The following is a 22,032-nucleotide window of genomic DNA, read 5'->3' as shown; positions in this document are numbered from 1 at the left end:
CGTGCAAGAGGGATCGACTTGAGTCACCTCCTCATCCATTCTGCTGTTATCCTGTACCCATTCTCCTCAATCGTCTGTATGGGTAACAGCCATATCTAGCACTTCCAGCCTGCCTCTTCCCTTCATTTCGGCGGCAATAAACTCTCCCAGGGCTTTAAACGCGCCCGGTTCCACGAATCCGACCACTTCCCACTCCTCACCCAGCACTTCCTGGCTCTCGACCTGCTCGACAAAGGACAAAATGCGATCCTTGATAGTGCCTTTGCCCTGGTCGGCTCCGGCGTCTTCGCCAGTGTCTGCGCTTGTACTGGCGACTTTGGATTTCGCGGCTTGTTTTGCGATGTTGGTGGGGCAAGTAATCCGCAGTCTCATACGCGCACGCATGACGGGAATGGGCTGCCAGGCGATCAAGGCACGGATCGCTTCAAGAGCCTGCTGTTTGACGGATTTGTTGGTCACGACGCCCGTCCATGATGGCATGTCGCTCTTTCTGCCCTTGGGGGTGCCGCCAGACGCCGAGTCATTGTCTTCGTCCGTCATTGGCGTTGCTTGTCCACTCGTTTCGCTTGATCCCTTTGGCGCTGCAGCTCCCTTCTTGACGCCTTCTCCCAGATTTAGCTTGCCGAGTTTGTGGCCCAAGGAGTCCTGAGAGGGAACATGACCGCCCTGTTTGGAGAGCACGTCTAGCCCTTTCTTGATCATGCCTGTGGTATAGACTCTCTTTGTCTGCGGATCCACCAGTCTCTGGGCGACTTCTTCCACAATCTCCCTCTCCATCCTGTCCAGCAGTTCCTTGCGCTCGTTCGCGTTGACTTGGATCTCGCCCCTTTTCAGAATTTCTTCAACGATGGCGTCCTTCCATGACTTTTCATCTTCCCCCTCATCCGTTGTAGATTTCCCTTTGCCCTTCTTACCGCCCTTTCCACCACCTTTCCCTCCCGATTCTTGTTTTTCAGGCATAGGCCATGCCTTGACGAGTTCGGCATTGGGGGCAGTTTCACCCTTTGAAGCGTTCAGGAAGATGGTCGGCACTTGCAGGACATTGTCGAGGTCGGTCTCGGTACCCGAGCGGTATTCGAGTAGTTTGTTCTTGTAACACGCAAGTTCGAACCGTTTCTTGCCCTTCTTGTATCGGACCAGCGATACATTGGTCAGTTTGATCTGGTTGGCGGGCTGTTGGATCGGCATGTCAGCGGTAGCAAGTCGGTCTGAATTCCTCTACATCCAGTGTATGAGAAGAGAAGCGACATTAAATAGAAAAAGTGCCCGGCGTTGAGTCACAAGCGCACTCTCGCTGGTTGGTGGGCTGTAACACGCGGAGACGTGGAGTGCGTCCACAATTTTCTTTTTTTGGAGAAACACGAATGGTGACGACTTTCTCCATCTCCAGCGTCGTCTTCATTCAATTGCTCTTTGATTCTTCGACCCAACTCCTCGTGCCGACCTGTACATAGGGAGAATATGCTGGCATCGAGAAACCACGCAGGCAATGTTACCAAGAAGCGACTGCGATATATTTGCCCAGAATGTCGGACACATGCTCTGCTTTCAACATTTCTCTGGCGCAACCAAGGAAATAGATCCGCTGCCTCTGCACCGATCCGTGGGCAGTTCAGACAACATGGAAAGCCATTCAGCACATTAAGCCCTCGCCTGGCGTCACTCGAGACCTCTCAAGCCTCCTCCGACACTTTTCGAAATATCCCATTAAGCTCAACCACTGCGCGGGGCCCTTCATCATCGTCGACGAATACCGCCGTCTCTTCTGATTCAGTTATACGCAACCACTTAAGAGCATGGAGCGCGGAGAACAACAAGAAAAAGAGGAAAGAGGCGGATGCACACAGCGATTCCCTCAAGCTCAAACGACTCACTGTACTACCAAATTCTCTGTTCATCGAAGAAGCAAGCCTCAGTGACAACACACTGGGCGAGGATGCAGAGTCGGGTGCGGATGACCTCCCTGAGACATGGGAAGATGCTGTAGAGGGTGGCAATGTCCCTCATCTCGACCCGGGCGATTTGATATGGTGGCAGCCTGGCAAATACACGGCTGGCGCTGGTCGCTTTGCCCGCTCGCAACTGGCCATTTTCCTGGGCACACTGGGTTGGCAGCGTCAGTATTTATTATCTGACGGTCGCTGGGTTGTTGAAAAGTCGGTTCAGCAGCCCAGTCCGCGTTACAAACAATTCGCTTCCCAGCAAGAAATCGAGCAGGTGCGGAAGCATCTGCCAGTCAAGCCACTTGAGATGCAGGCCACAGGTTTTGACGTCAAGATGGGCTACAGCTTTGCTGGCGATCTTCCCTCTATCGACTCCGAAGTTTTGATAAGCCGCCTTGCTCAGTTCGTCGACGACATGTCCACGTGGAGGCGAGAGAACATGGCTCTTCTCGACTCGCTTTACGAACGGATCGCCAACGAAGACAGGTATATATCCCTGTCGTACGAGCAAGTTGTGAACAAATTGCTCGGTGTCAAGTACTCCGAAGCACCTCCTGCGGCACTCTTTACTATCTATAGGGCGCTGCGAAGGAAGCATGCTGCTCAGATTACTGTCCTGAAGAAGACTCACTATCCCTCTGCAACTGTAGCTATTATGCCCAAAAGGTTGGCAAGGCGCTTTGACCAAGTTTGTACATGGGCTCGAGAATACCAGGAGGCTGCTGCTGCCGCCGCTATGGGCAAAGATGTGGCCGGTGCTCTCGCACGCAATCCCCTGACTACCTTCGTTACAAAGGCGAGGCGGTTGATCTTAAAGAGCCGCACCCTACGGTCTCCCACCACAATTGGCAGTCTTGGACCCAGCTCCATCCAGCCTACAGACCTTGAGGACGGCAAGATTCCCGTCAAAGAGAATGATGAAACATTCACAGAAGAGGACAAGATGTTCCTAGAATTTCTTTGGGACTGCTATGTTCGCTACCCTCCACCAGACAACAACCGAAATCTTGCCATTGCTTCTTTGATCCTTCGAGCTATCGGCGCATACCCCAAGCTTCGTCTCGACCAAAACATGGGTTGTCTATTGCTGCAAGAGTTGGGAACTCTACCACCATGGTTTCTTCGTTCCGACCATAATGTAACGCTTGAGATTCCAGGCGGTAGAGGTAGTCACGAGCTGACGCGCATCTATGACGAGGCTGATCGCTTCTGTCACGACTCAGGTCTGAGCAAGTCACTCGATCATGGTCTGCTCGTAGACTCCATGGCAGGCCTGAGACAAGATTTTGACCATCTGCCGGTTTATTGCATCGACGCTGGCGAAACAAATATCAGAGAAGACGGTTTTTCGATCGGACCTAGCAGCGAGATCCCAGGTGCATACTGGATACATGGCCATGTATCGCACCCTACGGCTTTCATTGACCCAGATCACATCATAGCACAGCGTGCCCTGAAACTTACCGCGAGTGTCTTTCATAACACTTACGTTGCACGTATGGTCCCCGACAGCTTCACACGAGCACTTTCCCTGCGCTCTGGTTCGCCAGCCATCACTATCAGCACTCTTATCACGGAAGATGGTGATGTCAAAGACATTCAGATTCGGCCGACCACGCTTAGAAGTGTGATACACCTCACTAATGCTGCAGTGGAACAGGTTCTTGGGAAACCCGAATACGAAGCCGCCACTCTTTCATTAGGGCCCCAAGCTGGACTACCGCCTAAATCTTTGCAACAAGCAGCACCGGCAGATATCGAAAAAGCCCAGGCGCACCTCGACGATCTTCAAAGACTTGAGAAGTACCTCCTCGCTCGAGAGGAGAGTCGCCGAAGAAGTGTGGCCGTGGCGCCGGATTGGGAAGTGCAGGGGAGCCTTTCGACTCAAAGTTACGTTCACATAACGGGCAGCCGATTTGACGAAGACAGTTTATTCCGAAGCCAGCAATATCAGGGCGATCCTGCAATTAGAATCACCGTGTCGCGCTACATGCGATTGAATCGGGTCAAAGAAATGCCGCAGTACGTTACGTTGACAGCCTTATGTGGAGACCTGGTTGCAGAGTCGGCTGGCAAGTGGTTTCAGGACCGGAAGCTCCCTGCGTGTTTCTTCGGATCCTCGTACGCTGCAGACTTCCCCCCCTCGAAGCTCAATAAACTGGGGCGCGGTGAACATGCAGAGTACCCGTCCGGCAAGCTATCGTCCTCACCCATACCACATGTCCACAAAAGCCATCAAGTCCATTTGTGGTTCAGCAATCCTCTTCGACGCTATCCCGACTTGATGGCCCACTGGCAGGCCGATGCCTACCTCCGTGCCGAAGCGAGTGGCGCCATCCAGCCGGGTGATCCGGGCGACAGGGTGGACTTGCCCATCTCAAAGGAGCTGGTGGACAAGTTCATAGTCGAGCATTCGCCCAGAATGTACGAATGGGCACGTGAGATCTCGCGCAACGAGAGAAAGCACTGGATCACGCAAGCACTGTTCCGCGCGTTCCACTTCAGGGAGGCAGAACTCCCAGAGGTGTGGGATGTGAACGTGACCTCTGTCAATTCCACCCGGACTCGACCTGACGACAGCGGGCTCAGAGGCGTCCTCCTCCCTTTCAATGTCTACGCGGTCATTCTGGCCTCGAATGACGGGTGGGAAAAGGGCGTCAAGTATCGTTCCTTTTTGCCGGTGAAACTGGAACTCGTCGACCTGGTCCAGAAAACCGTGGTCGTCCGCGCCGTCGGTCCACCAAGCGAGACTTATACTCAGTCCGGCAGCATCCACATCACGCCCAAAGTCCACTCCATGGTTTCTAATGGAGCTGAGTCTTCTGAGGCTGGCCCCTATGAGGAGGTAGACCCTGCAAAGGACACCGAGACCGCCTAAGGGAACCATTTTGCTGGCCAAAGACAGCTACCTAACTAGCTAGCCAGAGTCCAGGAGTACGCTGAAGACCAGACCCGCTAGAACGAAGTTGACCGAGTTTATCGTCTTAACTCTCATCTCGAAGACGCAGAGCCCCTTGGCCCTTGGCCCTTGTGTGGCATGTGGCTTGTAGAATAGATGTATTTTATTATATTATAAACGTAATATCGATCGGCCTGGCCTGGTCTGGTCTGGTATGGCACAGGTGAACAGGGACAGGCAGACATGGATGACACCTCGTCAACCAATCGATTGTCGTGCACATGTATACATAAAAACTGGCTCGCAAAATGCCATGCTCCATGGTTTCTAGGTATTACTATACCACACATTCTTTTTCTCCTTTGATGCCAAGCAAGTGTACCTGGCACATGTATATATATGTAATTTATCTGGAACGATATGTATTGTAAATTTTCTGCAGGTCCAGGCTGTTTGGCAATCCATTCATTCGTTTCTGCGCGATGCATGTTGCATGGATACATGTATACATACATACGTCGTATATACAACACATATGTATCTACAAGAGATCGATCTTCCTCATCCTTTTCTTCTTTCTTAATCCTCTACCATCTCTTTCCGTGTCGAATTGATACTTTCGATCGACGCACTACAGGGTCAGAACCTACCAGATCTTCTTGGGATCGACAGGGATCTTCTTGCTGTTTCCTCGTTCCAGCTCGTCAATCTCTGGGAGGTTGTCGACGTCCAAATGCTCGTAGACTGTTCCGCTGTCTCTCAGGGCATCAGTCACTACTTGCATGTACCCCAACACCTTCTCCTCCGTCAGTCGTCGTCCGACGATCTGCACCGCGATCGGGAGACCCGCCATCTTTGCACTGTCGTAGTACTGGTACGCACCCTTCTCGATTCCGTTCGAAGGCCTGAACCCCTTGGGCAGAGCGTCCTTTTCTTTGTCCACCTTTGCAACGGGTATGATACCGGCCGAGTAGTCCAAGAGATTCCACAAAAACGTGTACCCACAGCTGCTCACCGCCTCCTTCATGCAGCCGTGCGGCAGGGCTGGGGTCGCGTTTGCCGGCCCCAGGATGAAATCAAACTGTTGCGCAGGTTGGTTGAGCCAGTCGAACCAAGTCGCCCTGTAGGCTTCGCGCTTGGCAACCCAGCGCCACTGCTCGAAGGCGCTTAGTGGATGGAAGTAACGCAGGATGGACGCCCACACTGAATCGCGACGGACATAGCGCGTGAAGAGGTACCACAAATATTTAAGAGGTCGAGGAAGAGACATGTAGAAATTGATCTGTGCGGCGCCTGGGTCGTTAGACTCACCCGTGCGGAAGAATGATCGGAAGGTCTTGCCGCCATCTGCGCAGAGAAGCACGCTGGCGATCTGTAAGCCTTGGGTGGGGGTGGCATTGGGCGGATATGAAGAGACCGGGATTTCAACCACTTGGTGGCCAGCAGAGCGGAGCGCTGACGCTGTAATTTCCAACCCACGAGATATCGCTGGAGAGGGAGCGCAAACGCCGTCTGTGGTCATCAAGCCGATACGTAGCGGTTTCTTCTCTAGCGCTTCGTCGTACAGTTCCTGTCGCCACGGGATGGGGTGCACGGTGTAGTCGACTTCCCAGGGCTTCATGCCGATAAACGCCCGCGTGAAGTAGGTCAGATCGTCTAAAGTCCTGGCCATTGGAGAGAAGACACTAGGTATACCTTCCTGTCCAGGCATAGAAGTATTCATACCGACCTTCGGCCATCTGCCAGTCGAACAACGTATAGAGTTGATCCCCGACCACGCTGCGGGAGCACGCACCGACCCCGCGACGTCCGAGCCGATTCCGATTCTCGATCCATTCAGGGCTAGCAGCGCGCCTTCGCCGCCCGTACTCCCGCCCGGCGAGTATTTGGGATTGTGTGGGTTCTTGCAGACGCCCCAGAGATCATTCGTACTCTCGAAGCTCAACAGTGTTATGGGCAGCGCAGTTTTGGCGTGTGGAATGGCCCCAGCTCGCTTGAGGAGCTTCACCATAACGCCGTCTTCGCTGTATGGTTTGAAGACGTGGCGCGAATAGCCCACGCTAACGTCGAAGCCCGCTACGGCGATGGTATCCTTGAGGGACACAGGGATGCCCGCAAGCGGACCCTGGAGGTTCACATCCTTTGCCCACGATTCAGCCTCGGGCAACAGGATCTCTGTCACGCAGTTGGTCCGCTGCTGTGCCACGGCGGTGGTCTTCCCGTAGGTGCGGAGAATGTCAATCGGCGAAAGGGCGCCATTGTGAACGTCGCGGACGAGCTGCGCGATCGGGGCATTGAGGATAGAGCGCTGCTGGGAGGTGAGCGGGCCTTTGTAGGGGTCTGGGAGAGACTCGAAACGAGCGTCACGCTGGCGCTGCTTGATTATACTGGAAGGACGTCAGTATCCGAGAGTTGATGCAATGTGATACATCCCAACAGGCCTTGGGGAAGGGAAAGGGTGAGAAATTGGTAACTGACCAGGCCCGGCGGTGCTCAAAGTAATCAAACGGCGGATACATGGCGACGGTTCACATGGTTGCACTGGAAGGTAGGGAAACAGCGTGGTGCATATGGAGAATATGTAGTTGTAAGTAGTATGGAGGTTAGGAGTTGAGCGGCTGCGTACATGAGGATGGCGAAGACGGAGGGGTGTATGTCGCTCAACCATGTCGAGAGCTGTGATTGGTCTACTCGCTTGGGCCTTCCTCATTCGCACTGATGTCCAAGTCTATACAAGTACTCGGTACACGGACAAGATACAGCTCAATTAGAGGCATGCGAAACTTGACACAATACTTCAAGACTGGTGCATAATACCTCGCTACCTATGTAAATCCCGTAATAGTACATTCGCTACATATATATATATATATCAACGCTGTCCTGGGTCACATAGCCCTTTGCCCATTGTTAGCCTCCTGTTCTGTACTCTTGTGTCTGTCTGTGCATGTCTCATATCTGCATCGCTAGAATAAACGTAGCTCGGACGAGGCCAATAGCCCATCCACCATTCGTGCAAGGAACCCACGCTGCAATCAAGGCTAGCGGGAGTCATATATACAAGTACTCATGTCAACCAGCATCGCCGTTGCCTGACCCAGTGTGTCCAGTTATACTGCCTGGGTAAACGAGCGTACCATTGAGGTATTAATCATCATGGCGGGATCGTGATTGACGCCTTGGTCTTGCTTGAGATGGGCAAAGCCAGCATGCTCATTGGCACGCGGGGTAGTATCAAGATGCCGAGATTGGTCCATGGGCAAACCCAGCGGCGACTCAAAAAACACTTGTCGAGACTGGTCTGGGGTCATAGTATCATAAGGAGTAAATTGTGCTTGCCACCAATCATCGTACATTGGCGGATGGTACATCATTGGTGGATGAACCCAGTGATGAGCGGCCTGGAATTCGTGGAACTGCTCTAGAGGAGTCGTCCCATATCCCACCGCGGACATTGCTGTTTGATCATTCGCCGTGAACGAGGTGGAAACTGCCGGTGGCGGACATTTGTCCTGCTGGAAGCTCGCCTGCTCAGGTCGATTTTGGACGCTGTTTGCAGCTGCGTCATGGAAAGCCGCCATAGCCTGAGCATAATGATGGTCAGTCCCGGGATGCCAACTTGCACGTCGCTGCTCTAGGTGGCTCGGGGCGATATCCTTGAACTCGAACATTTGTCGCTTGTTGGCACCCAGTTTCCCCTCGAAGCTAGGTCTTCTGCGACGTTTGAGGTTCGCATCATTCCTCTTGACTTTGGCCGCAAAATCGGTCAAGGGTGCGGCCGGAGGAGTAACCTCGCCGGTAGGCGTTGTCGGACAAGTAACGGTCGGCCCAAGACTGATACCAGTGGCGCTGGTAGGAGGGTGCTCAAGCTCCTTGATTCTTTCGACAACCAGATCCAGGGATGTGATGGCCAGGTCAACAACTCCTGTAGCCTGGCCAGCTTTCCCAAGATCTTTAAAGATGCTCAAGGTCCGCTCCACACGCTTCGAACCTATGCTCACGCCGACCTCTTGGCGGATGGTGGCGATGCCCAGCATCACAGCGGCGCAAAAGACACCAAAACACCGCGGCCAGGATGAAGCCGTCTTGGTTGGATCGAGGCTATGGATGGAGTCGAACATCTCGGTAATCAGCCTAGAACACTTCAACAGCTCCCTGTATTTGGCTCTCTTGGCCGACGTGTGTTGGTTACGCATCGCCCGGAGCATCTGACAATGCAGCACCATCAGCATAAGTTGAACGTCGATGTGATGTTGGGTAATTGCAATGGATAGTGAAGGGTCAGACGAGTTGTTTTGCGGCACCGGCGGTAGCTTCGACTGCAGGTGGTAAAGTCGAGTTAGATCTGCTTCTAACCTGGGCTCCCTCTCCTGGGAAGACAATATTTGCGGGTCATTTTTGCCCCGGTTGAAGCGCTCCAGGACTTCGAGCATGTACTGTGAAAAGTCATAGAGTCTTTCCTGGAGGTCCTGTTCTTCCGGCCTCGAGGCTGTTGAGGACGGCCTGGGGATGCCATGGAAGGAAGCAATAAAGGGACAGCGACCCAGGAGAAAGCTGAGTTGAACGTCGAGTTCTATGAGGAGCCAACAGAGATGACGGCCCGGTTGTGAGTTTTTATCAGCCTCACCTGAAGCTGCGTCAGGATCCATGTCCACTGAAGAGGTTAGCACAATGAGCCACTTCAAGCCGAGCGAAGTCTGGTTCACACTTACAACCGAGAATTTCTGCATCACGGACGAGACTTGGGAAAGCGGCCCAGGCTTGCGTTGCCCTTCCCGCATCAAGTAGATTCCGTACGGCTTTGTATTTCATATAAAGTGGCTCAAGCCGTGCTGGGATTTCAATGTCGAAGTCATCATCTGTTTCTGCCATTTGGCTCTGGTTCGTTGTTGGGTCATCGTCACTGGCGTGACCTTCCCAGTTGAAGACTTGGACAGGCCGGATCGAGTCTAAGATCTCGCGGAACCGTCCGTTAGTAGGCAGTAACGACTTGAACTGCACAGAGGGTTAGCCTTTCGACATCGTTGTGTTGGGAGGGCTCCATTACTTCGTCTATGCTCTTGGATAGCGAGAGGTTTCCACAGAAGTGTTGCTGCGGAGTTGCGAACCCCCGGGCTCCTTCGACCGCACCCATCTTATCAGACCCTTGTTTGGCGCTACGGCAGGTGCCGAACGCCTCTCCGTGGGAGTGCTCCGTATCATGAACTTGTCTAGGCTAGCATCTTCGTCAGCAGTGCTCTGACAGTCGTCTGTATGGCTATCCGGGACTAACTTGATTCCTCGGAAAGGAAGTAAGGTAGAAGCATTCGGGCTTGTCACGCTTCTTTTGACACGTCGTACAGGGCATGCCTCCAGAACACTGCAACCATAGATTAGCAGGGAGACTGCGACATTCCTGGGGAATGCACTGTACTCTTGATTTGCTGTCACGGCAGGGCTTGCATGAGTTGGCCCGCCGTTTACTGAACACTGATGGTTGTGGGAGGCCAAGGGCCTGCACGAACACAGTTGGAGTGTTAGGGATGCCGGTCAACATCATGTTTTATGCACCTATTGCCTTGCCATTCAACGGATCGAACAGCCGTGACAAAGGGGTATGATGATTGTCTGCGGTGCAACTGGCAGACAGCTTGGTATTGTGAAGCAGATATCCAGTGGCCTTGGGATATCAAGCGGCTCAATTGACAGTGACCTGCGGGACAGAGACTCGTCTTCAAAGCTAATGAGTGAAGATTGAGACGTTTGTAGAATATATCATGGCATTGGTGACAATAACGTCAACAGATGATGTCCAAACGTCGAAGTGATAGCCAGAGAATCCGATCGTTTGCAAGACCATGGCAGGGTCCAGGCACGAGGTATAATATGGAAATCAGGGACCTCAGAGGGGACTGACTGTTGATCCCGCTTCGCACAACTTTACAATAAACGCAAATGTAAAATGCTGAAGGAGGGTGGAAGGTGGAGTATCCCAACCGGGGTTGGATGCCACAGTTCGGAGTTCCCAGTATTGTTTGCTCCAGACTTGTGTGCCAATCACCAAAGAGCATTCAAATGCAGCAACTCATGAGGTGGATGGGGATGCAAGCAGTTGAGAGAGGGACGACAATGCTGGAGGGTGTGTTAGGTTAGCCATTTCCCAATAGCGTGCAGCCGTCCACTATGCCAAATCGACACCAATGCATGTATCAATTCCACATACGGCTAGAGTCCACTCAGGGGTGCAGGCCTAGCGAGATGCAAGTTGACGAAAGGCAAAAAAAGCTTGCAATGGGAAGACTTAGCGAAGGCCCAGAGACCGGGTGGCTATCGTCCTTTGACCAACGCTGCTAGGGTGAGGGTCTCCATCTTCTGCATTCGTTCGGCCCATATCACCGCCAGGGGCGGCGAATAAGACAAGTGAGCAATGGTTGGCCTTTAGGTCCTCGCATAATTTAGTCCGGAGACTGCTGGTTCAGGACAGTAGTGCACATGATGAGATGAATTGGGAAGTCCAACATGGCAAAGATCCCTCGTGGGATGTTCGCCTAACAAGTCCGGCGGCAGTTTTCTCCGAGCCTCGAGACCATGTCACCATGCGTCGATTGCTCCAGGCTCTTCCCTGGCCCTTCCACAGAGAAAAGGCGAGAACGACGTATTTGACATCACTGAGGTGATTCGGTCCAGATGGCAGCGATACTCCGGCCCAGAACGGGCACTGGACGGCAACCACAGGGATGAAAGGATGGATTCGGGCCGTGTTAGGTTCCCTGCACTACCAGACTGTGGGATGGATTGTATTAGCGGCTGAGAACCACAGTGGTCGCCTAGAGTAGACACTCAATGGCAACAGCGGGGGCCCGATAGACGAGAGATGAGAAACCCAGATCTTGTCTTGCTCGAGCGAGACAGTGGTGGGCACTGGATCGATCCTTTCGAGTCGACGGGATCAGGGCTTGAAGGTAAAGCTAATGGCCGTGGTCGCCGAATAGCCCAGATATGCCGATTCATTGGTGGACGGAGAGTTTTCATCATCTTCAACGAGCTCCGCTATACTGCATAAGGCCCTTTCGTAGCTGAAGAGGAGAATTAACATCGGCTGGCAGGCCCAAGTTGCCGTTTGCCGGCGGCTTGTGTGGCTTGCATAGGCTATACTAACCGTGAAGATTTCGCCATCCTGAAAGAGTGCGACAAGATGAACCGATCAGGAGGCGAGCTTAGCTCGATCGAGCTGTGGTAATGTCTCCAAAGTCGTCCGAGCCGTGCCGTATGCCCAGCACCTCCGTCCTTGGTGCTTGGTGGATTGTACGATTAGGGAAGAGCCCATCTCAAAACGTAGCTCAAATCCTTGATTTTGCTTTCAACCCGCGACCCGCAACCCCCTTTGAGGCCAGCTGAGCTGAAGGAGTGTGTCCAGGAGAGGAGATGGCTAGTGAGGCAGGAGGAAGAAGTAACTTTCTTCGAGTGCTCCATAGAGAACGGAGGACCCCGCGGAGGGAACAGTCGTCAAAGGACGCCTTGTTTGCCACCTTTCTCTCTTGAATCTTGGATGTGTTTTCTTTGGCATGTCAGCTTAAGATTCTCTCTGTGTAACCTCTGGTGCATCTAGATGTGTGGACGGAGGTGACACAAACAGCGATCCGGGGATCGTCTCAAGATTGCAACAAGAGCACGGGCCACCTGTCCTACCCATGCCACCCGCTGTCACTGGATACTCGTCGCTCGTATTAGGCGAGGAAGATCCCCACGGCTGATCAATAGTTTCAAGGCGAAAGAGCCCATCCCTGGCAGTTTTGACACCGGCTTCGAGGCCCGCCTCCGCGGTCCAGGGCCACATTCTCACGGGGCCAATGAGAAGGACGCTTGCCCCAGGAGTTTGGGTGAATGTACGTAAATCACAAAGCATTGGTGGCGGTTGGTAGTGAGGACGAGGCTTGCCCCGGCCGCTCGGCCAAGACCCTCGAAACTCTTATATGCTCGACATGGGAATTTTGGAAATGCCCTAGACAAGGATTCAGGCAAAGTGATTTGCAAACAGCTCTGCTAGGCGGTGCGGATAGCACGGCAGGCCCTTTGCGTGTGCACTGGGATGCGCCAGACCCATCTCGTATCGCGGTGCCTGGGGAAGATCTTCTTGTTCAGGCGCATTCCTGACGTCCGGATTGAACATGCCGACCTGTGGCCGAGCGTGGGATGCTAGTCTCATTGAATTCCTGAGTAGAACGAGTCGTCTTTTGCCGAGAGCCTGCACGCTCAGCGTGGTTGTTACAACGACACCGCATGTTTGTTCCTGGCCAATCTGTGCCTGCATTCACCATCCACATCGCCAGACCGTCGACGCATTAGGTCTGCTCATTCGGCAGATCTAGCTTCGAACCGGCGGGGAATATCTCTTCCTTAAGGTCCAAACCTGCCAGACGTGGCCTCAAACAGAAGTCAGTTGTCTCTTTTTGGCTTCAGGCCTCGTGCATGGGTGAGAGGAGCCCCATCTTCTGGTGATAAAAAGCCTGTAAAACATGCATGTCATTCGCGAGTCGATCGAACCTTGTCCCAGATAGGCCGCAAGTCCAGTGTGTCAGGGCAACAGGTGCCTGAAGTAGCTTGTTGAACTCCTCGGAGTCGCTCTCTGCCGGTCGATCGTTATTTGTCAACCCCTCGCTCTGATCTAAGTGCAGGGACCGTGCAGCACGAGGAGTGTGCACGAGGTGGTGAAAGCATCAAAGCTACCAGGCCATTTGATACCTAAACGTCCACATTTGAAGGTTCTGCCTTTATCGGCCATGCCTATACAGGCCGTGGGTTCTGTGTCCACGCCTACCCCCCTCAGGGCCAGCTGTGTCATATCGGAGGTTGATGGTGGTGGTTGGCAATCCCACAGTCATGTAGTCATAGCCCAAGGTGGCGCTCACCATTGTGTCTCAGCCCTCCTCAACTTGCCTCCCACACCCTAGTCAGGAGACGGGAATGATGATACAGCACTGGTCGAATTCGTCTGGGCGAAGGCTTTTGCGCAAAGGGGCGTAGGGACAAGGATCTGTGGCTGTCTTTTAGAACGTCCCAAGGCCGATGAAGACGTCCTCTGGCAAATAACGAAAGTTCAGCATCAAGAGCCTCAGGAGGGCGCAGGGTGATGATACCATAGTACAGGACGACTTGTCTTCTTCCGGCCTATCCAGGAAACTTGGCTTGGTAGTGTGCTGTCTTTCTTTGCCGCCCGTGCTGATTCTTGTTGAGGACGTTGTGGGAAAGGCGGGTTAATCTGAGGTGAAGAATCGAGAGGCAGGTCAAGTTGTTCGTACAAGGACGGGATATATGTCCATGCTGGGGTCTCTACTCCTAAATCTCCGATTTCCACAGCTTGAACGCAGAGGCACTGCAAAACACTTGCACGGACAGGGGAGAGAGAGAGACCAGGGACACTATTAATTACATGTATGTGTCAAAGAATAGGCCTAATACATCATTCCCTTATGCTCAGGTCCGAACGCCGCGCTCATCAAACTGGCAAAAAATCAAACCCAAAGTGTAGTTTTTCCCACAAGCCCAACACGAATGTTCTGATTGCCCCTGGCTCAGTTCTCTTGTTGACCACTGATTGCAACAAGACTGCCAGAATCGTGTACCCTCGAAGTAGTTCCGCACCAGATGATTGTCTCCAATCATCTAGAACCCTCCGCACAATATCTATTCTGCAAAACGGTCGTGAACTTCGTAATGCCTGCCAAAGGCCCATGGTCAATACGTTGCTCAGTAAGCCGGACGCCCATGGACTTCTGCGGTGCTACCTTCGAACTCTGGCGAATCCGGACTTTGGTGGATATGGTCGCTTGCTCTGTGTTGTTGCACAAAACCCATATTTGACGGTCGCTCATTGCGAAGATCGGCTCCGTGGGTCCCTAACGCGGATGTGGCCGACTGGCGCATCTGAGTTGTATATGAGGGGTGCACGGTAGCATTCTCGTCTCCATCGCGAAGCACGCTCGACGTGGTCGATTCTGCCCCAGTCGAGTATCTCTTGTTGCGAAATGTTGAAGGCTGTGTATTCGCAAAAGGGATACGGCTAGTACCCAACGTCGACGTTGTCGTTGGCGCTTTTCGGGATGAGAAGTCTGCTGGACGTAAGGTAGACAACGCAGAGTCAGCCAGTCCTCTGTCGCCCGAATCGCCACCTGATTGTCGTCGTGAACTCTTCCTAGGAATGGCAGGAACTGCTGGGATGTCTGTCTCAGGTACGCGCGGGGGCTTTCCGCGGGATTTTCTTGAAGCCTCCGACCCAATGCGACTGGGCAACTCGATACCACCCACGGATTCGATCAGGGGCAACGATGGCGGCCTTGCAGAGACGGGACTTTCTGGTTCCTCATTTTCCTCATCGTCGTCAGAACCTGCAACGGAGATGTCATCATAGACGCTTTGATGGTGACTCTGTCTCTGGACCTTGGGTTGTGGAGGGAGAGACGAGACTCCCACGGTATTTTGATCGGCCTGGCTCTCTTCTACGCTTCGGACGTCGTCGTGGTAGGGTTCAGTAACCGGAGGTTCCCGGACAGGAGCAGGTGGTGGAAATAGCCCTGGAGGAGGAGCGCGGGCACTCCTGACCACCTCGAATCCCTTGTTCTTCTCTTTTGTCTTGCCACCCAAAAGATTTTTGAACCATCCGGTGGCTGTGGATACAGGCCCTGTCGGATCGGCCGGCCCAGTTTTGAGCTTCCGCGTCCCGCTGTTGGAAAGAGCAGCTCCACGAACGCCGTAATAGAAGTCAACTTCTCTCACGGCATAGTCGGTCTTTGTCCTCGTCAAATCGTTGCTAATGTCTTCAAAGTCATCATTTTCCACAGGCATCGGAGTAGAAGGTCCTTCGCCGACGTCGTCTTCGACCGCTCCTTCACTTGCTTTAGCACCTTTCAATGACGCGTGGGCTAGATCTGGGCGACTGTCGGCTCCGGCGAGTGCATCCATTGTGTTTCTGCGCGGCGGTCGATAGTATGGGTCCTTTTGTTCCACCTGTCTTTGAATACCGACAATTCCCCCCAGGGATCCAGCGCCGCTAAGCCGAACGGTAAGTCGCCTTGATCCCCTGCTGGATCTATCTGGTGTCGCGTTGCCAACAAGGCGGCCATCAAGGTTCTGGCTGATCCTGTTGGAGTGCACGCCGCTCTCTAACAGAACGCCCGACGCCGCCGAAACACTGCGAGACCTAGTCTTAGCCATCTGTAGCTTCTGGTGATCATTTTCAACCGTGTTCAGCATGGCCGCGTTCGATGACATGCTATGGCGCGGGTCCTGGGTAGCCCGCCGCGGCATCCGTCGAGAAAGTTGTCGCATTCCAAACACCTTGTTCAACCCACCTCTAGTAGCGGCCCCTGTTGCTTCATCCCGTCCGCCAGCGCCAGCAAGGCGAGCAATGACTTCAACCAAAGTTTGTACGGCATTCAGGAAGAACCCAAAAACCATGGTGCAAGCATGAATAATGAGGATTGCATACCCGATCCAGCCTCTCGACGAATCTCCAACGTCCAATGTAGGCACAAAAGCTATAGAAAGCAGAATGGTGATGAGTCGGATGACCGAAAAACAAGTGTGATAGATGTTCATGGAGGTGGCTGATGGAAATGGCCGGAAAGCGTTGATCGTAAGAATCAGAACAATCTCACATATTGCCAGGAGCACGATTTGCGCGATGCCAGACGGCTGGACACCTCCAATTGCGATGCCGCGGACAAAGTTAACGACAAGCGGAATCAGCGCAAAAGTAGCGGCGTCGTCACAGTAGGTGTTGTATAGAGGTCCGTAGGCGAGTACCATCAGAAAATCGTCGAAGAGGAACGAGCGTGGTCTCGTCCGAACAAACAACAACAGTACCCAGATCAAAAAAGCGATGACGATAACCAGCGCCACGGCTGCTAATGCGACGGAGTATGCTGGCCCTTTCCCTGCAATCAGGAGCTGATAGAAAGACAGTGATGCTAGAGGTAGCAAGAAGAAGTTCATAACCAGCCGGACGACATTTCCAGCCGTGAAGGGTCCGTTTTTGGAACGGAGATCCTCTGGTGGCTCCCTCTTGATCTTTCGGTAGATCCAGCGGACCGCGAATCCTATTTGCGTTAGAATTGAGACGGCAGCAACAATGACCACCAGCCAGACGATCATATCTGCCCAGACATCTTTGTCTGAGGTCATGCCGACCAGTTGGCTCATTCGATCAAGACCATATTTGGTGCCCTGACGATATTCGTAGATACCGTCTACCACGCTCTGTGTGCCATTTCCGCCAGTCACAAAACTCTCGTTGAACATAAGCGAGGACCATGAGACGCGGCTTACTGCCGGTTGATAGAAACCAGGATAATTCAAGGACAAACTGCCAGTCAGCACAACAAATTGAACGTATTGCAGGCAGTCCCCGAATCCTGGAGTAACTAGACGTAGCAAGTCTTCGTCACGCCCAAAATTGCTGCTCCAATGAAACAGGTCCACTGACCCCCACGGACTCAGAATGGCGGCGGCAATGGTAGCGACTCCGACCACGATCAACACCACGAGCGGTACAAATCTGAGTATGGCCTTGAGAGATCCTCCTAGGTCAGGAGTGATTGTAGTGGTGACGCAGCTGTAGTATTGCCCGTTTGCATCACCTGACTGAACTCTCAACGTGGCTTGAAGTGAGGCAAAGGCGTAACTGGAGGATAAATCGTGCGCGACAGAGAATGCGGATAAACGGTCCAGGTCACTCTGGTTGACGAAGAAGGCGGGAGCCAAGGGACATTCGCCTTGGACTACGGACTCGCAAAATCGTGAAGGATCTGCATTCCATGGAGTGTAACCTAGAAAGTTGACATGGGCGAAGAGGGTGGTGTACTTGTTATTTGACTCGCTCAAATCGGGGATCTTTCCAAAGGTGTCATTTGGATCGTTCCACGATGGATCATCAGGAGGGGGATAAGGTTGTTCAGTGGCCTTTCCAGTAACATTGCCATAAATTGTGATATTCAGATGGTGCCGGTCCGAGGTTGAAGAGCTATTGAACACGGCGGATACATTTAAAGGGTCAAATTGTAGGATGCGCGGACTCGAATCGACAATATTGCTGTCCAGACAATTGTGGAATTCAACATAGGCGGCGCGGACGGAAGATGCGCATAGGACGAGGAGCAAAAAGACCATGGTGAGTGTGCCGGACCAATCCTTTCTCCAGCGCAGGCGACGCCGACACTGTTTCTCCTCGAATATCCGTGCACGGCCAGCACCTCGATATCCGTCTAGGTTAGTCGAAGTCATTTCTGCGCTATAGACCTTTGTGCCTCCTCTTCCCAGGCGATAATTCTCCGCCTACCCTAACATCTGGTCTGGTCGCGCGGTGGACACGCTTCGAGAAAGTCGAGGTCGAAGTAGTCGAGAATTGAGGACGCAGTCAGATTAGATGTCTCTTCCTAGCAATCAGCCGCCTGCGATGGGGGCAAGGCAGATGTAGTGGCAAAGCACATGTAGAAGCTCGTCAATGGCGACTGACAAGAGCGAGTGGATGGGAGACGATCGTCATCTGCTTGGCGGGAGTGTCTCAGATGTGGTGCAAGGAGTTTTTAGCAGTGTGGTTATAGTATCGACGTAGATGCTGAACGAGAGAAATGGCTAGAATGCAGGAAATAGTAAAGTGGATGGAGATGCTATGGATTACAATAGTGAAAGGGTAAGATAAATCCAAGTAACAGTTGTGTTAAACCTGAAGCGAACGTTGAGAAAGGTGGATGAAGGTGGTGAGGAACGCAGAACGCAGGCACTGCTGCCGCAGAAGACGAAACCTGATGGAAGGGAAACTCCAGGGGCCAATGAGAAGGAGCATGTCCTCGGATGAAGACGTTTTTTTTCCCTCGTTGGAGATGTTGTTTGAGGAGGTCTCAGCTGGGAAGTTGCCGCTATGAGCGACCCTGTGGCGTCCTCCTGCTTTTACTCGGGTTCATTTTCTCGGTGGTGCTCGGTCTATTTCTGGTGCACAGGACCATCCGAGCCACCTGCTTGTACATAAGTGGCCACCTAGCCCCTCTTTACTATTTGGGGACTAGTAAGACAATCCCCCAAATGACTCAGGTTGTGCCTCCAGGGCAGCCACCCAGCAGCCGACTTAACACTGGGCCCCAGTCTTGATCATTATTCCGAGACAATGCTTTGCTTAAAACTGACGGGGCGACGGCAACCCAACACTCCTCGGAAAGCACGTGCTCTGTTGCTAAGGATTTGCTTGTACTTGTAAAGAGCAATTCCTGAGTGGTGTTCTTTCCACCCTCATTATCGTCATCCACCTATCTGGGTACCTAGGAGGCACCCTACGTATCCCGGACTTGCGATACGACACAGCATCTGTCGGGGTGGCCACATACAATTCTTCCAGTCCATGTATCATGCCATCTATCACCGGGTATCTGTAGAGGAGACACGCCTTGCTCTGCCCTCTTTAACTCCCATTCTGTTCCGCCCGTGCGCGTTTCAACCTCCGTGATATGTCCGCTTTCCGCCACCGTCATCACTGTCCTTGACACGTGCCTTATCTGCACTTCCTCCTTATTGAGTGTCAAGATTCTAGGTAACCAGGCTGCATTGCCATCTTTGCCGTTGCACTCCAACATTGAAGAAAGGCCATGTCTTCATCGGACTCGATCACTTCGCAGAGCAGCTACAATGATTCTGACCAGGAGGCTTCCCGTCGTCATACTCGCCATCACACTCACCCTTCCAGACGCTCTGAGATGACCACAGAAACATCAACTCAACGACGGCTGCCCGACCTACCAGCCTCGCGGTCCCTCGCTTCGGGCTCTGGCTCTGGCACAGGAATTGGCCCGAGTAGTTCGTTGCTCCCTGCCGTTCTACGAGATCGTCTTCCTCCCCTCCCCCTCTCCGCCGCTGAACAGGCCAATGAAGAGCGAAGGCGAAGCATCATCGCCCTAGATCGCAAGAGGAGGCTTACCAACTCAACAACACATGAAGATGGCAGGAGAAGAGCAAACAGTAGTGCCTTTCACGATCGCAGATTGAACCACGATACCCCTCATGGACCTCCACCTCCTTTCACGTCCCGGCGTCAGGTCTCATCTGATACCAACATCAACCGACACTACCCAGAGGTTATAGATCTGACAGATTCACCACCACCTCCTCTTCCACCGCCGCCGCCGCCCCCACCGCAACCCCCGCAAACACCTCGAGGCAATCGGGTGCGCAGGTCGTCGTCAGAAAGTTCACGACGATTCGTGGTGCCGAGATGGCAGCCTGATTCTGAGGTCAACGAGTGTCCTATCTGCAAACGGCCCTTTACGTGGATGTTTAGGCGCCATCATTGCAGAAAGTGCGGCAGGGTCGTCTGTAATGATTGTTCACCCCATCGAATCACAATCCCCCGACAGTTTATCGTCCACCCTCCGGGTCCTGATGTGCTTACTTCTCCCGTGAGTTCTGGAGCGCACCGCTCGGAATCACTGGATTCCAGCGGGACCGACAATGACGCCAACCCGTCTCGGAGCTCGTTAAGCCCATATTCCTATGGTGCTCAGAGTCAGCTAGAGGGCGGAGAGAAAGTACGACTATGCAATCCCTGTGTACCTGACCCTCAGCCCGATCCTCTCATGAGGTATCCGCCCGTCCCCGATTTCACATCTCGTGAAGCTCCATGGGGCGCCGGAGGACGGCAAACTTTAGGATTGGGCCATGTAGTGAACCACGATGCTAGGCCAAGAGGCCACTCTTTGGGAATAGGAGATTACACCAGGAGTCCTGTGGTGGTGGTAAGCCTGTTGTTGTACGATGTAGAATATCACGCTGACTTTTGCTCTTTTAGGGCAATCCCTATCTTCAAAACCAGCATCGTGCCACTGGGCCAGGATATGGCAGTCTAGAGGCCAGGACGGATGCTTTAGGATGGTTTGGTGCGTACAGAGAACTACCATCACCTACGAGATATCGTTTCCAAGCATCACCAATATCTGCAGGCACAAGCCAATTCGTGGGACCATCTCGGGTACGTATCATTTTTCCCTTTTCAATGCTAGCCTTCTGATCCGTACAGGATTATTCACCCCATAACGGACGCTTGACATCCAACCGTCCGCGTCCAAGCTATCCGGAGAGCCGACACCCTCGTGATGAATTATTCGACATCACGACACAGCTGCGTCGACCCCTCCCTCGATCCTCACATGACGTTACTGATAGCTCGTCGGGGCGCCCACGGCTGAAGGAAAGCGATATATGCCCAGTCTGTCGACGGGTTCTACCCCCTCGCGGTCCAAATGGCGACGAAACGGCCCGTGAAACACATATAATGGATTGTATTAACGCTCGTGATCCAACCTACCGTGCCGAATCTAGCAACGTGGTGGCAGCTGGGAGCTCTGAAACAGGAGGTTATATCTCACAGCCGGACCCCCAAGCATTACCGCATCGACTGCAAATGCTTACGTTTATAGCCACCGAGAAAGATTGCGTTTCGCAAGAAGACGGCCAGGTTCAAGAGTGTTCAATCTGCATGGTTGAATATGATGTGGGCGATGAATTGGTCAGGTTGGAGTGCTTGTGTAAATTCCACAGGAGCTGCATTTTGGAATGGTTGGGACGGAAAGCAGAATGCCCGGTGCATAAGCTGTTAGGATGATGGATGCACACACGGCTCTCCTTTTGATTCTCTGCGGGAAGAATCATGCATGACTGATGATGTGAAAACGAACGATGCTCGGCGGCGTACTCGGTATATTGTTCGTGAAGTATCTTGCTTTGGGTTCCAGCGAAAGTGTTGAATTGGGAGGGAGAGCTTAGCTGCAAGCCTGGGGTTGATATTTGAATGGATATTTTCCACACTTAGCACGACAACAAGCCGAATGACTCGCATTATCCCTCGTACAAAACATAAAGTGTGACATTTCCAACCACGAGGGTTCGATATGTCATGGTTTCACCAGGCCTGAAAACGGTGTCCATATCTCGCAGGCTAAAAGGTATCAGTCAGTCTCAACTTCTATATAGAGCCCTCTGGGGTCTGGACAAAACAGTAGAGGATCCTTTGAAATACGTGATCATGACCAGTCAGACTCGTGCTGAGCGGCGCCATTGATATTTGTAGCACAAGAGGCCTAAATTTACCACTTAGGGGAGTGAGATTTGCTATTAATATTATATTAAAAGCTTGGGGTTGAGCTTCCAAGCAGATTGATTATTGAGTGGCTG

At 52.8% G+C, this 22,032-nt stretch overlaps 6 protein-coding genes across 6 annotated transcripts; 2 read left to right on the top strand and 4 right to left on the bottom strand.

The window, feature by feature from the left end:
- Positions 1-66: 66 nt before the first annotated feature.
- Positions 67-1,188, bottom strand: Z517_00079 (uncharacterized protein; the record flags this gene model as incomplete). The annotated part of the gene is made up of 1 exon (XM_013433045.1): positions 67-1,188. One exon carries the CDS (start codon positions 1,186-1,188, stop codon positions 67-69), a length of 1,122 nt encoding a protein of 373 aa, XP_013288499.1.
- A 273-nt stretch (positions 1,189-1,461) lies between these two features.
- Positions 1,462-4,821, top strand: Z517_00078 (uncharacterized protein; the record flags this gene model as incomplete). The annotated part of the gene is made up of 1 exon (XM_013433044.1): positions 1,462-4,821. One exon carries the CDS (start codon positions 1,462-1,464, stop codon positions 4,819-4,821), a length of 3,360 nt encoding a protein of 1,119 aa, XP_013288498.1.
- A 667-nt stretch (positions 4,822-5,488) lies between these two features.
- Z517_00077 (uncharacterized protein) lies at positions 5,489-7,361 on the bottom strand (the record flags this gene model as incomplete). The annotated part of the gene is made up of 2 exons (XM_013433043.1): positions 5,489-7,229; positions 7,321-7,361. The coding sequence occupies 2 exons, from the start codon at positions 7,359-7,361 to the stop codon at positions 5,489-5,491; spliced, it is 1,782 nt and encodes a 593-aa protein (XP_013288497.1).
- Positions 7,362-7,952: 591 nt separating this feature from the next.
- On the bottom strand, positions 7,953-9,976 carry Z517_00076 (uncharacterized protein; the record flags this gene model as incomplete). Its single annotated transcript, XM_013433042.1, has 3 exons — positions 7,953-9,496; positions 9,555-9,837; positions 9,890-9,976. The coding sequence occupies 3 exons, from the start codon at positions 9,974-9,976 to the stop codon at positions 7,953-7,955; spliced, it is 1,914 nt and encodes a 637-aa protein (XP_013288496.1).
- Positions 9,977-14,568: 4,592 nt separating this feature from the next.
- Z517_00075 (uncharacterized protein) lies at positions 14,569-18,099 on the bottom strand (the record flags this gene model as incomplete). Its single annotated transcript, XM_013433041.1, has 1 exon — positions 14,569-18,099. One exon carries the CDS (start codon positions 18,097-18,099, stop codon positions 14,569-14,571), a length of 3,531 nt encoding a protein of 1,176 aa, XP_013288495.1.
- Positions 18,100-19,454: 1,355 nt separating this feature from the next.
- Z517_00074 (uncharacterized protein) lies at positions 19,455-21,463 on the top strand (the record flags this gene model as incomplete). Its single annotated transcript, XM_013433040.1, has 3 exons — positions 19,455-20,597; positions 20,651-20,830; positions 20,879-21,463. The coding sequence occupies 3 exons, from the start codon at positions 19,455-19,457 to the stop codon at positions 21,461-21,463; spliced, it is 1,908 nt and encodes a 635-aa protein (XP_013288494.1).
- Positions 21,464-22,032: the final 569 nt, after the last annotated feature.

The sequence above is a fragment of the Fonsecaea pedrosoi genome, assembly GCF_000835455.1.
Source record: "Fonsecaea pedrosoi CBS 271.37 unplaced genomic scaffold supercont1.1, whole genome shotgun sequence".
Classification (NCBI taxonomy): Eukaryota; Fungi; Ascomycota; class Eurotiomycetes; order Chaetothyriales; family Herpotrichiellaceae; genus Fonsecaea; species Fonsecaea pedrosoi.
Note: the sequence above shows the minus strand (reverse complement) of the source record. Positions and strands in the feature narration are given on the sequence as shown.